Source organism: Equus asinus, chromosome 14 (assembly GCF_041296235.1).
Source record: "Equus asinus isolate D_3611 breed Donkey chromosome 14, EquAss-T2T_v2, whole genome shotgun sequence".
Classification (NCBI taxonomy): Eukaryota; Metazoa; Chordata; class Mammalia; order Perissodactyla; family Equidae; genus Equus; species Equus asinus.
This window is the reverse complement of record NC_091803.1, coordinates 26429054-26443019: the sequence shown is the minus strand read 5'-3', so window position 1 is coordinate 26443019 and position 13966 is coordinate 26429054. Positions and strand designations below refer to the sequence as shown.

The 13966-nt window shown below is 51.1% G+C and overlaps 1 protein-coding gene across 10 annotated transcripts in view; it reads left to right on the top strand.

Annotated features, from left to right (window-relative positions):
• KATNIP (katanin interacting protein) overlaps nt 1-13966 on the top strand; it is a 201771-nt gene that overhangs the window by 56273 nt on the left and 131532 nt on the right. For all 10 annotated transcript variants that reach the window (XM_070483970.1, XM_014838009.3, XM_070483969.1 and 7 more), the window contains 2 exons: nt 4262-4431; nt 6309-6406. In XM_070483970.1, coding sequence (XP_070340071.1) covers nt 4262-4431; nt 6309-6406 — 268 coding nt within the window. The remainder of the gene's footprint in view (nt 1-4261; nt 4432-6308; nt 6407-13966) is intronic.

Here is a 13966-nt window from a genome sequence, read left to right as displayed (position 1 = left end):
CTCTGTCCTTCAAGGCGGGACTCAAATGCCACCACCTCCTCTGAACTCTCCTTGCTCAGAGCCCTTGTGGTATGTTGCTTGGCAAGGAAACAGAAAACAGCAGAATGGAGCAGCTGGGAGACAGGCTCTAGAGCCTTGAGGACCAGAATTTAAATCCTGGCTGCTTCCTTGGCTCTCTGACCTTGGGCAAGTTCATTGATAGAACAGGCCAATGGTAGGACCTAAATCCTAGGCCCAGTGAAGAGATTAAGCAAGACCAAGTATTTGAAGGTCCGCAGTAAGCCCACCGCCCAAGTCCGCTTTCTTCACCATCATCATTGCCATTATTTTAGTGTTAATCATGCCTTCCTCCTGAGCTGACATCCGGATTATCCTTGAATGCCTGACCCTTAGAGAGCCCCTCAGTTGACCCTTGGGGTGACTGATGTCTGGAGGAGCCATGTGGCTAGCCCAGTCACACAGCAACCATAGTGCTCAGACACTGAGATAGTTGAGTCGTAAACCCAGTCACTGTTAGGCCCATGAGCAACGCGCCGCCCACTGTGAGCTCGGCTTTGTCCTACCACCATGTGGGTCCCTGCTTGTGCCCCCACCACCCAGCCCTCAAGTATGTCATATCCCCTGTCACACTCCCTCATGATACCCTGTGCTCTAATTTAGTGCCTCCACTTCCTCTTCTGTGCAAAAGAGCTCTCTGTGCAAGTGACCCCAAAGGCCAATATGGGATAGAACAGAAGTGATGCCTGCAATGTGCATTAGGTATGTGATGGCTGCATTAGGATGCACATCCGTGTCTTCCTTCCCCTGCTAGACCTCGAGTTCCTTGGGGCCACTTGTTCCAGAAGTAGGTATGCAGAGCGTTCCTCGCTGGTCCTTGCACTCAGCGTAGACCCCATGCCCAGGGGCTCAGATTCTAGTGGGGAGGGAGGGAGAGTAAACAGATAACAGATACTAAACTGTAGTGTGAGGCAGTGAGACACGTGCTGCAAAACAGAAAACAACAGAGTATGACAGGGCTGCAGGTGGGCGGGGCTCCTTTTCCTCCCAGGCAGGGATGAATCCAAGTTTTCTGAATCCCCTACGCCTAGGGCAGCTTTTTATGCAAAGTAGGCTATCAATTAAAAAAAACCCACTTTGATGGCACGTGAATTTACTGATGCGCTCAGCTGCAGTAGGGGAGTTCCTTTAGCGATTCCTTTCACAGTCTAAATAATTATCTCCTTGTTTATCAATTTCATAAATCCACATTTTCGTAGATCATTGGGCTTAAAGAGCGGCGCACGTGGAGTGCCAGCCCCGGATCCTGGGTGGCGGGCTGCCACGTAGCGTCAGGAGACAGGGCAGTCTCTGGAGGGAGGCTGAGGCAGGCGCTCTCTGCCTGGGTGGTTAGATTTTCCACCCGCCGCCTGCCTCGGGGCCTCCAGGGCTCTGGGCTCCCTGCTCTCTCCCTGGAGACTGCTGGGCCCACTGCGCCACCCTGATTGTTTGCTCCAGCGAGTGCAGCTATGACTGTGTTTGGAAATTGTCTCTTAGTTACTTGTGTTTTCCTTCTGTTTTGTGCTGTTGCCCAACAATCAGGCGTCTCTGGGGCTTCCGAGCCTGGCAAGAGATAAGTAGTCTGTAATAAATGTTCCTGTCATGAGTTTTGAAAAGATGGATGTATCATTAGCTAAAGAAACATTTAAAAAGCAAACAAAGAGATCACTCGTAACAGCAGCACCCTACCTCAACACTTGATTTAGTGTTCACATTCATCTTCCACTCCGTGTCCACAAACACACTTTTTCCAACTTTGCATTTACCACACATGTACCATTTCTATTCTGCCTTTTTCATCCCCCACTGAACAGATCACAAACAATCCCCAGTGTTTCAGCAGACTCTTCATAGTTATAATGGCTGTGGGAGATCCCAGGTTCCACTTCCCCAGTGGTGGACATTTGGATTGCTTTCAGGATCTGTAATAACCAAACGCTGACCGTTGTTCCTAATCAGGAACAACTTGCTGGAGTGTGCTTACTGCGCAAAGACCAAGCATATGGCATTTCATATATTTTTATATTTCTTCTGAGAAGGTTCTGTGCATTACCAGCAATGTCTGAGTTTGCTGATTTCAACATCATCTTTCTAGCTTTAGAAGTTGTCTTTGTTGTGGTGAAGACTCTGGAGCCCAATTGCTTAAGTTTGCATCCTAGCCCTGCCACTGTTATAGCTCTGTGACCTTGGGCAAGTTACTTAACCCCTCTGTGCCTCAGTTTCCTTATCTATTAAATGGGGATAATACAAGTAATTGCCCTATAAGGTTGTTGTAAAGATTAACATCTTAATACAGTCAAGGCTTATTATTCATAGATTCCACATTTGCAAATTCACCTACTCACTAAAATTTATTTGTAACTCCAGAATCAATACTTGCAGTGCTCTGGTGAGCCTTCAAACATGTGTGCAGAGTGGCAGACAATTTGAGTTGCCTGACACGCAATTCCCAGCTGAGGTAGAACCGGAGAAGACTCTGCCTTCTTGTTTCAGCTCTCATACCGCAAACAAGTGTCCTCTTTGTGGTCTACTTAGTGCCGTGTGTATCTTCTTGTGCTTTTTGTTAGTGATTTTGCTGTTTAACATGGCCCCCCAGCATAGTGCTGAAGTGCTGTCTAGTGTTCCTAAGCACAAGAGGGCTGAGGTGTCCCTTACAGAGAAAATACGTGTGTTGGATGAGCTTCACTCAGGCGTGAGTGCCGACGCTGCTGGCCGTGAGTCTGTTAATGTACCAGCTATGTATTCAGTCAGGTGCCTTTAAACAGAAGCACACATGAAGCAAGGCTCTGTATTGATCAGGTGATGAAAGTGTCGTGACCAGGGGCTCAAAGGAACCAACTCCTGTATTTCTCCCTAGGACCCATGGCTCAGTGTTCACTAGTTCAGTGTTTGCGGCAACTTTGTAGCACATAACTACCGCGAATAACGAGACTTGATTATATGTAAAGCATTTATTTATTTATTTATTTATTCATTGATTTTTAAAGATTTGTTGTTTTTCCTTTTTCTCCCTAAAGCCCCTTGGTACATAGTTGTATATTCTTAGTTATGGGTCCTTCTGGTTGTGGCATGTCGGACGCCGCCTCAGCATGGCCCAATGAGCAGTGCCATGTCCACACCCAGGATCCGAACCAGCGAAACCCTGCGCTGCCACAGTGGAGCGCGTGAACTTAACCTCTCGGCCACAGGGCCGGCCCCCTGTAAAGCATTTAGAACAGAGTTTGGTACACTGTATACACCCTTATGTGATTACTATCACTATTATTTTTAAAATTTCCACTTTGGTAATTTGGTAGGGACTTATTTAATCACTGAAGAGGATGCACACTTGTTGCCATGGTGGTTGGTTGTCTGTCTTTCTTCCTGTGTGGGGATAAATCTAGCCAATGCAGGGGTGCGGAAGGGTGTTGGTAGAGAACCAAAGGGCTCGTGTCAGATGGGAGCAGCACTGCAGGGGCCAGAGAAGACACTGCGAGCTGTCTGTGGTGATGCGGTTTCAGGAGTAGGGAGAGGACCAGGCCCTGTGTGAGGTGGGCTTTAGAGAAAGCTGAACTAGAGACCCGCCATGCTCAGGCCAACATCTGTTCAGCCAAAGGATGTGATAATCGTATCATTAATCTTAACAAATCTTGCATTGGTATGTTTTTAACTGCATCAGAGGATAAAATGACAGCATTTGAGATGTCAGGGGTGAGTGTCTGAGGACACGTTTATTTACCAAAGCAAAAAGTCAGCGTACTGCTCCGACGAAGGATGCTTTCTGATTTACAGGTGTGTTATATGAGATCTCTCTCACAAAGACTGAGACCCTAAACCACACTTTGTTACACATTGACCAGAGCCGCTATGCCCACAAAGTAGAAAAGCACGAAATCAGGCTTGTCCCCAGAAGTCCAGGCCGTGTGGCAGCAGTGCACACACATGCCTGCTTTCTGTCCCGGCCACGACGCGGCAAGGACTGGTGCCTGCGTTGTACAAATGTGCATTTGAGCCTCAGAATGAAAGCAGAAAGACCCCTCAGGGCCCGCAGCAGTCTCCCTCGCTGCTTCTCCGTGTGCATAATGGGCCCCTTGGAGGATGTTTGTAGAGAACAGCAGGGCATCCGCCCCAGCCTCTGATTAGAGATGCTTCCCCATCAGAGCTGCAGTTGTGTCTCCCGGGTCAGGTGGGGTGGGCCGTGGCCCGGGCTCACATGATGAGGAGAAAGCCACCATTTCTCTCCCAGGATATTAAAGCATTTGAGAACCAAGGACCCCATGCAGCTGAGACTGGAGCACTTGGAGCAGGGGTTCTCTGTCTACGTCAACGGGGCCAATTCTGAACTGAAGACGACGCCGCGGAAAGCCATCCATGCCGACTTCTCCAGAAGTGCCTCCCACGCTGAGGGCACACACGGTGAGCGCAGGCCTTTCCAGGCCAAGCAGCAGCTCTGTTCATTAATTACGATGATGTGGGGCCACATCCTGTGCACGTAAACTTACCGGCAAGTAACTAGTTAACCTATCCAAGTTAACTATACCCACTTGGCCAGAAAGAGAGCATGAGAGTGAGAAAGAGAGAGAGAAATCCTTTTTTATTCCTTTTTAAACTAGTTTTGGCCTCCACTACCCCAGGGCAAAGCTGGCTGGGGCAGTGAATTCCTGACTTTTGTGTCTTCTAGGTCTCAAGTGCCAGTAATTTAGGGACATGTCTAGGATAATTTTGATTAGACCTCACGTCTTAACTTCAGTCCCTAACCCTGTGTAATACTTGATTCCACTGTTCATTTCTGGATTCAGTTAATCCACACTCTTCATTGTTTAGGCGGATTTCGTGTATCCTGTAATAAAAGCACCAAAAGTCTGTGCAGTGTAATAGAAAGCACCCAGCCCAGTGGCCGGCCTGATATAGGGCCAATAAGTGGTTGAATGAATGAAATGGCAGAGCTCGTGGAGTCAGGTCCCCATTTGGTCATGTTACTTTGGGGAAGGCATTTTGTCCCTCTATGCTCCGTTTCCTCCTCTTTAAAATGGGACTAATGAGGGTGCCTGTCCCAGGATGCCAGAGTGACCTTCAAGGCAGGCCACTGTGTCTGAGAGGCCAGTGTGCTACCAGGTTACAAGAGGTTTGGAACGAGGCAGAGCTGGGTTCCAGCCTTGTTCTCTCACTTTCTAGCTTTGAGAGCTCTGGCAGTTGGGTCCTCTCTGACCCTCAGTTTCCTCTTCTGTAAAATGGGAATAATTATGGCTACCTTGCCAGCTTTCCAGGAAGATTAAATGACATAAGAAATGTAAAGCATCTGTTGCACAATAATCTTGATTTGTGTTGTTCTAATTCATTGCTTCACAGGCATGGTAAGCTCCTAGGCGATTAATAGACAGTAAAAGGCAAAACAACAACAGAGGGATAAAGAGACAAAATGATGTCCCAAAACCTTCCTCTAGGAGAGCCACAGCAGTTCAGCTTAGAATGTAGCTTGAGTTTCCTAGCCCCCAGGGCAAAGAGGGAAATCGAATGACTGTCCGTAGCTTTCATGGAGGAGGAGTCGGCCAACCTGCTGCTGGTTAGGAGAAGCAGGCCTTTGCTGGTCCCGGTTTCGGAGGGGGCAAATAACAGGAGTCTCTGTACTTGGGCCACCAGCAGTATGTTACTCAGTCAGCAAGTATCCCTCTGCTCTCCTGTCTTTTACACAAATGCTGGCCTATTGTGCACACTGTCCTGTTCCCTGCTTCTGTATCTCAGTGGCTGTTCCTTTTGTACATAGACCTGCCCGGCTCAGCTGTACGTTATTACACCTCTTATTCCATAGCATGGAGGTGCTGAGCCTTACTCCCCATGCCCCTTTTGTTGGGCATTGAGCTTGTTTTCTTTTTTTTTTTAAAGATTGGCACCTCAGCTAACAACTGTTGCCAATCTTCCTTTTTTTTTCTTTTTCTCTCCAAATCCCCCCAGTACATAGTTGTATATTTTAGTTGTGGGTCTTTCTAGTTGTGGCATGTGGGGTGCCGCCTCAATGTGGCCTTATGAGCGGTGCCATGTCCGCACCCAAGGTCCGAACCAGCAAAACCCTGGGCCGCTGAAGCGGAGCGCACAAACTCAACCACTCAGCCATGGGGCCAGCCCCTGGCTTGTTTTCTAATGCCTGGCTGCCACAAATGGCATCATACTGAGTAGCTTCTTGTGGACGACTTTGGGCACATCGACATGCATTTTAGATGTAAGGTATGAAACTACCCTGAGTGTGAGCTTGTTATCGGCGCCTCACCATGTCTCCTCTCTCATCTCTGGTGCAGATGGTGGACGAAGAACCCTGTTTCAAGAAGCTGAAGAAGCTTTAAGACGCAGTTCACGGACAGCTCCCAGCAAAGTCCAGCGCCGAGGATGGCACCAGGTCTGGAAACCCTGGGCAGAGTCAAGATGATGGCCCAGCTCGTGCTTTAGAATCAGGAGCAGTACTGTGGGAATCCCCATGGGCAGGGGCTGGGTCTGGCTGGGCACTGCAGTGGTGCCCTCTCTGTATGGCACAGGCCTCTGGACAGTGGAGGAGCCCTTGGGAGCCTCCACCCCTCTCCCTGCAGCATGGTCCTCCCTTCTTGATAGGGCTGGCCCAGCCCCACTCAGGAGAGTCCAAGGGCAGACTCATAGGCTGGTTGTGATGACTCATTCATCCTGCTGGTTTTTATTAAGGACCTACTATATGCCAGGCACGGGCTTAGATGCCAGGGATGCAGTGGATGAATAAGATAAAGCCCCTGCCCCACGGACCTGAGATGCCACTTTGGGTTACTGCTGATGCCAGCAACTTGCATTTTTGACCACGCACCAGGCACCAGGCATGGGCTGAGCTCCCACGTGACTCCTCTCCTTTGCCCTCACAGCAAACCCATAGGGTAAGTTCCAGTGTCCTCCCACTTTTAAGGGTGCTGAGGAGATGGATGCTTAGAAAAGTTAAGGGAGCTTTTCAAGGTCAACAGCTAAGAAGTGGCCGAATCAAGACGCAAACCCAGATCTTTCGCTCCAAGCTTAGTGTTCTCGCCGGTATGGTCCTTATGCCTTACCTTGCAGTCACTCGTCCCTTGCCTGGGACAGTGGGACTCAGCCCCACTGCACGTTCAGATTGCCTGGAGAGGCTTAAAATACCAGCGCTCAGGCCCTGCCCCCAAGGAATGTGACTTGCTTGGTCTAAGGTGAGGTTAAGCAGTGGTGTATATATACTTTCTAATGCTGTGTTCCCCAAGCTTGGAAGTAGTGCCTTTGAGCATTTTGCACTGTACCAGATGTCTGGGTCTACAGTAAATGCTTTCCTATGCTTTTTCAGCCTGTCTTTCCAATAACCCTGTAGGTCCATAAGTATCCTCACTATACCGCTGAGGAAATTGGGGCCCAGAAAGTTAGGGTGACTTGCTCAGAGTCATCTAGCTACTGAGGAAGGAGTGTAGGCTGAGATTTGAACCCTGGACCTGTGACTCCAAACCCAGTGGTCTTCTGCTTCTCCGCAGGGGCATTTGCAGATTAAATGGGGAGGGTCTTCCCACCAGCTAACTCCCAAAGCCTTCTCTCAGTGCTGAGGAGCCAGACCTGCAGGGCACACAGCCTAGGGGCCTCCTTTTGTCCCCAGCAATGAATGTTAATTTCTCATTAATGAGGCTTTGCTCCGCTTTCTCACTTCAGACAGTCCTTCTAGTTGTTTTGAGTGCCTTCTATTATCAGGAGCCATATTTGTATCTTAGACTGTGACTTAACAGCTGGCCCCAGAGTCTGTGCAATTTAAAAGACTTGGCCTAAAATTAATTAGCATCCCTCCCCCAGTCTCTCCCTGTGGTCCCACACTTCACAAGGCCTAATCACGGCTAATTTCCTGGCTTCCTGAGGCCATGAAGGCTGTAACTGTCCTTCTGCACTGTATCAGTCAGGGGTCAGTTGGTACCTAACAACAGAGACCTCTCAGGCTATTTTAATCAGAAAGGAAGTAATTCAGGGCATCAGGGGCTTATCAAATCCTTGGGCTGCTGAGAGGATGGGCTCTGAGCTGGGCCTCCAGGAATGGCACCCAGCATCCTAGCATGGGCCCGCGGGGAGAGCTGCTACACACAGTGGGGAAGGTGGAGGATGAGCCTCAGGAATTCATCACCTTAGCTGCAGTCCAGGTTCAGGAAGCTACTGGACAATGGTTGGCTTCAGAGTGACGCTGTGCCTGCTAGGGCCAACTCTGTGAAGAAGGACCCTGCCCATAGCCCGTCCAGTCAGGGTGGGACATTGTTGAAAAACCCACTGTGCTCAGCACAGAAACAGCCAACATGAGTCCCCACCCCCCCTCGCTTCTGCTTTCTCTGTCCATGAGGCCATCTGATGGGCAGCACCTAAGTCGCATCTAGAACCCAGCTGAGGGGGAGTCTGGGAAAAACAGTGTCTGGCTTTCCAGCCTCTACAGAAAGGCACCCTAGGAGGAGAGTGGAATGGGTGCTGGGGGTCAACTCACTCTCCCCCCCCCCCCCACTGCCACATCAACTCTGCTCCACCCACATGCGCTCCTTTGGGGAGCATTCAGAAGTGGTGAGTGGACTAGAAGCCATGTCATGAGAGAAATCATCCATTAATTTAACACACATTTATTACCATGGGCAAGGCACTGTTCAAGGCTGGGGTTAAAAACAAAAAAAATCAAATAAGGCTGAGTTCCTGCCCTGGAAGATCCTGTGATGACATGGGAGCTGCGTAACCTGGGAGGAGCATGCAACAGCTGTTCTCAAACATTAGGAGGACCAGCCTGGTGGAGTCCAAAAGTTAACAACTTGAAGCCTGTGGGCCAAACTTGTACCCCAAATAATGTTTTTTGGACTCACTGGTTAAAGCCTTAGTCACTTGTTAACATTTAAATTCAAAAGATTTTATAGATTTTTTTTTAAAAGTTCTAGATTCCTACCTCTCTGGAAAAATGGAAAGATCTGGCCCCCACGCTGGCTGCCCTCCCGTAAGGCGGCCACTAGCAGTTGCTGAGGAGCAGTTGCCCCCTTTAGACAGGGCACAGGGCTTCCTGTTCGCCACAGGCACCACTACTCCCTTCAGAGCCCGAAGCTGAGGCCGAGTGGCAGTTGCAGTTTGTTACCATGCTTGGGCTACTGTTTCTCTTACACTCAGATGGCTCCCCACCTTTCCATTTCTCATCAGACTCACCGGGGCGTTTGAACCTGTGGCCCCTGGAGAGTGGAAGAGAATGAACTCTGGAGTCAGACAAACGACTTCCGAGCTGTGTGCCCTGGAACTGGCAATGTGACCTCTCAGAGCTTTGGGTTCATCAGCAGTGAAACCTAGGGCTGCTGGGTAGGGATGTGTGCATGATGTGTGTCACAGGTGTCCATCGGCAGGGGTTGTCTGCTTCTTCAGGTTGGAGCACCTGGCAGCAGGTGACAGAGAAGTCCCGAGAAATGGCTAAGAGCACAGCAGCCTGGGTTCAAAGGCTCAGCTCCACCACTTACCAGCTGTACGGTCTTGGATAAGTTGCTAACCCTCTCAGTGCCTGTTTTCTCACCTGTAAAGTGGGATTGATAATGGTACCTGCCTGGTAGGGTAGTGAGTGAGGACTGAGTGAGCCAGTGTCAGTAGAGCGTTTCATGCAGTGTCTGGCACAGAGGAAGCAGTCTGTAAACGGCCACGACCACAGCCACTGCAGTCAGGGGAGGGAGGGGCAGATGCTGAGGGTGGCTCTCCTGGAGGCCTCAGGGCTCTTCCTCTAGTGTGCTCCTTCACTCATTCCATCCTTTGTTCACTCCATGACCGTTGACTGAGTGTCTGCAGAGTTCTGGACACATCCAGGTGCTGGGGTCAGAGCAGTGCGTGAGGCAAGCCAGGCCCTGCTCTCCTGGAGCTCACGTTTACGGGGCGTGGGTGGGGAGGCAAAGGACCAGAAGCAAGCAAGCAAGCAAGTAAATAAACAAGCGCTCTGAGGGAGAGGAAAGAGTGGAAGGACGTGGACAGTGTCTGGGGAAGACTGGTCTAGAGAAGGTGGGCAGCAAAGGCTCCCGCAGGGCCACCTCTGAGCTGACACCTGAAGATGAGTGGGAGCCAGCCCCAGGAAGATCCGGCGGGAGCGTCTCCCAGTGTGGGGCACCGCGAGGGCAACAGGAAAGGGGATCAGGCAGAAAGGAGGCTGGGGTGGCTGTGCATGCTGGTGGAGAGGGCAGGCGTGGGGGCCGGGGGTCACCTGTTGGGGAGCCAGATTGCACAGGGCCTGGAAGACCCCAGGAAGGAGTTTGCATTTCATTTTAAGTGTGAGGAATCTTCTGGAGGGTTTTCAGCAAGAGAGTTACATGTCTGGGTTCCTGTTGTGGAAAACTTCCCCAGCTGCTGTGTGCAGCCGAGGGCCCAGTGGCTCCCAGAGGCTTGGAAGTGGGGCTATTGCAGGGCTTCCGGGGAGCCTGCTCAGCGTTCTTCTCTCTGCCAGCTGTCCCCAGCCCCCTCCGTGCCTCCCTTCTCTCCCCCAGCTTCCACTCACCCTGGGCTCCGCCACCTCGTAGCCTGTAGCCTTGTCATGCGGCTTCCCCCAGCCTTCTCCATGTCACAGTATTTCATGTCCTCCATATTCATTTGTTGAAATTTTCCAAGAGAGAGACCATCTGACTCTCTCAGCTTGTCTTTGTTACTCGGGTCAAGGCCTGTACTGCTGGTCAGCCTGGACGAGATGCCCTCTGCTGCTCTCGTGGGCTGTGACTGCAGGTGGGGGCCCAGTCAGCTGATTCAAAGCTGCCTCCCCAGAGCTGCACCCTGAGCAGGGACTAGGTCCCCTAGCTTCTGTCAAGGAGGCTGGAGGCAGGACAGTAAGTAGACTCAATGTACCGTCTACACTATTGTTATTGCCAGGAGGAAGATGGGCTGGACTGGTTTCCTTTGACCTCAAGAAGTGGAGTTGAGTAGAAAGTTCCTCCATGGTAGAAAGTAGGTGGGGACAGATTTTGGGGTCTACAGTATAGAGAGGAAGAAGTCTCTCTATCCTTATGCTTTTGGATGGGCCCCACTGTCCTTGGAGGCAGCTAGGGGTTGGCAGAGTGGTCAAGGCAGCAGAGTCCTCAGTGGCTAGTGGTGGCCAATTCTCAAAAGCCACCCCATCAGGGACCACAGCCTTGTCCCAGTCCTGGGGTTTCTCCCATATGGCCATGCCCAGCAGGAGGGACAGGCGGGTCACACAGTCACCTGGTGCATTCTCACTGGCCATGGCCAGGTCAGCAGGGGATGCAGTGGTCGCAGCCTACTCCCCACGAGCACCCCTTCTTCCCTGTCCCTCCCTGCACCCTCTGACGTGTTGTCCTGCTAGTTTTCCTCAGCGTTCCCCTAAACTCTCCCAAGCCACACCTCGCTTTCCCCTGACCAAGCCCAATACCTTTGCCTTGTCCAGCAGAATAGATTTCCCTTCATGGGGTCCAGCCCAGCACCTAGGAAGCACTTTTGGGTAGAGCTGTGCCCAATGGAAGGGGCTGCCTGAGGCCCACAGGCCCAAGGATTCCTGGGCCAGAAGGTCACAGAGTCATCCAAATTGGAGGCTGACCTGCTCCACCTGTAAACCCCTCCGAGGCTGCTCCAGTTCTGGGGGGACCAGGGATGTGGATGGCAATGGCTGGGTTGGGCTTCCGAGCTGCCGCCTGCACTGTGGAGTGGGCTGGTGCTGATAAACGGGCTCTGGTTGGTACTGTCCTTTCTCCCCCGACTTCTCAGCCTTAGATCTTTCTGCTGCTCTCAGTGGATTAAGATTTATGGCTTCCTCAGCCTTGTAATACTTGGGTGGACAGCGGCCTAATCAGCAGAGCCGTCGTTTACCAAAATGCTGTCAGATTTGATGAACGTCATCAGCTCTTAGCATTAAATTGCTAGTGAAGGGATTGGCCTTCCAGCAGTTTACTGTGGGGTGGGCTTTCCTTAAAGGCCTGGAAGCAGGCGCATTGCAATTATTAAAGCAAAGGCCTTGTTCTCGCTCAGTGGCTGTATCCGGTTTCCTGTTGAGGGCGAGGCAGCTTCAGCACCTCCAGGAAAGCTCACAGTGAAAATGGGAAGGAGTGGGGCTCCCTCCTTTGTTCTCCTCTTCTGAGTTTCGAAAACCCCTGCAGTGAGGACAGTAAATGAAACAACCCATAAAGCATCAGCCTTTACAGTGACCTTGTACGACACAGACTGTCAGTGTGTCAAGCGCTGTTATTTGTATGAGGTCAGACAAATCCGGGAAGAACATATCAAATAAGGTAGATTTACTTCCCACCCCAAACCTGCCTGTCAGGGTTTTCAGAGCTCTCCTACCTCCAGAGGGATCCACTTACATACCACACAACCTGTGCAACCATCCAGGGCAGCCCCCAGCCTCGCTTTTTTTCTAAATGACATTAAGCTTGAATGCACACCTCTCAGAACGCTTGCTCAGAGGGCTGGCAGATACATACAAATAACTCTGGGCATGACACTGGGCTGAGTGTGGCTGAGTACAAAATAAGCCGGCCTAGGCCTGGCAAACTGGAACACAGGTGTTTGGGTGTCGGGGCTTTTGAATCCTGTCCTGGTGTGTGGTTGATTCTACAAGGGTCTACCCAGGTCTGGGTGCTGTGAGTAGGCGGGAGAGAGCAGCCACTTAGAAAAGCCCACTCTGGGCAAAGCAGCGTGCCAAGCGGGGAGGCAGCCAGGAGCTCGGGCATCCTCCTTGCAAGGGCGTGAAGGTGGGAGGCAGGGAGCAGGCGTGCCTGGGGGCTGGGTGGGAACCTGCCAGCCTTGCGCTTCTCAGGGGGAAGTGGGCCTGCTTGTATGGGCGGGGATGCCAGTAGTGACAGAGGCGCCTCCCCAGGGCTGGGGCGAGGGAGCAGGCCAGATGGAGGGACTGACTATTTATTCCCCTCTCCGGCACCCACTCAGCATTTGGAAACTCCTTCTCGACCACATTAATTTTGTCTCATGTTGCTTCATAAACACATTCTTCCGTTATGTGTGGTGTGTGAACTCCTTGAGGCCAGAGCATTGGTTTTGAAATGTTTTATATCTTGACATTTTTCCAGAGCCTTGTATGCAGTCAGTACTCGCTAAGGACTTGCTGATTAAGTGCCTTGATGCCTACTGCAAACTGTCTTCTGACATCTTGGTGAGGCGAGCGGTTGTGCTAAGCTCCTAGGAAGGGAGAGGGGTGCTTCTGGGGAAAGGGAAGATGGGAAAGAGCAGAAGAAAGAGACACACGTGGGCTCTCCTCCCCGAATGCTGCAGCTCTTTCTCATGTTGATGATTCGAATTAGAGGCCAGGAGAGCTGTAGTAATCCCAACTCTCTTACTTGCCAGTAAGAAATTCCTAATTCAAGCATGGCTGGATCCAGGTGCTCAGACAATGAAACAGGGCTCATTCTCCATCTCTGGACTCTGCTTTTCTCCATGTTACTCTATGTAGTACCAAGAAGGCCACCAGCAACTTCCAACTTCCATTCTGTCACTGTGCTATTGCATCTCTTTGGCTCCCCTGAACCAATCACCCTGTCACTGTGGACCAGTGGGATCTAATGCTCAGGTTGGCCAGGCCCGGGTCATGTGCTGCATCCACCCCTGGACTCAGTTCTACATGAACACTTGAATTAGGGGTGGGAAGGGGGGAAAATTTTCTAAAAGAAAACCAGGGTGCTTTTACCAGAAGACAGGGGAATGCATGCTTACTCGACAGGCAGAAATAACAGTGCCCACAACAAAACCTCACAGATCTCCTGAGCTCCTGCTACTCAACCTTGAATGTGCATATAAATCACCTGGGGTCTTGTGAAAATGCAGGCTCGGATTCCTCGGTCTGAGGTGGGGCTTGAACTTCTGCATTTCTCACAAATTCCCAGGAGAAGCCTATTCTGCTGGCCCATGGAGCACACATGGAGTCCATGGCCCCAGTCCAAGCCCTCCCTTGCTAGATGAAGGAGCAGAATCCCAGGAGGGACCAGGCTGCACCCCAGGC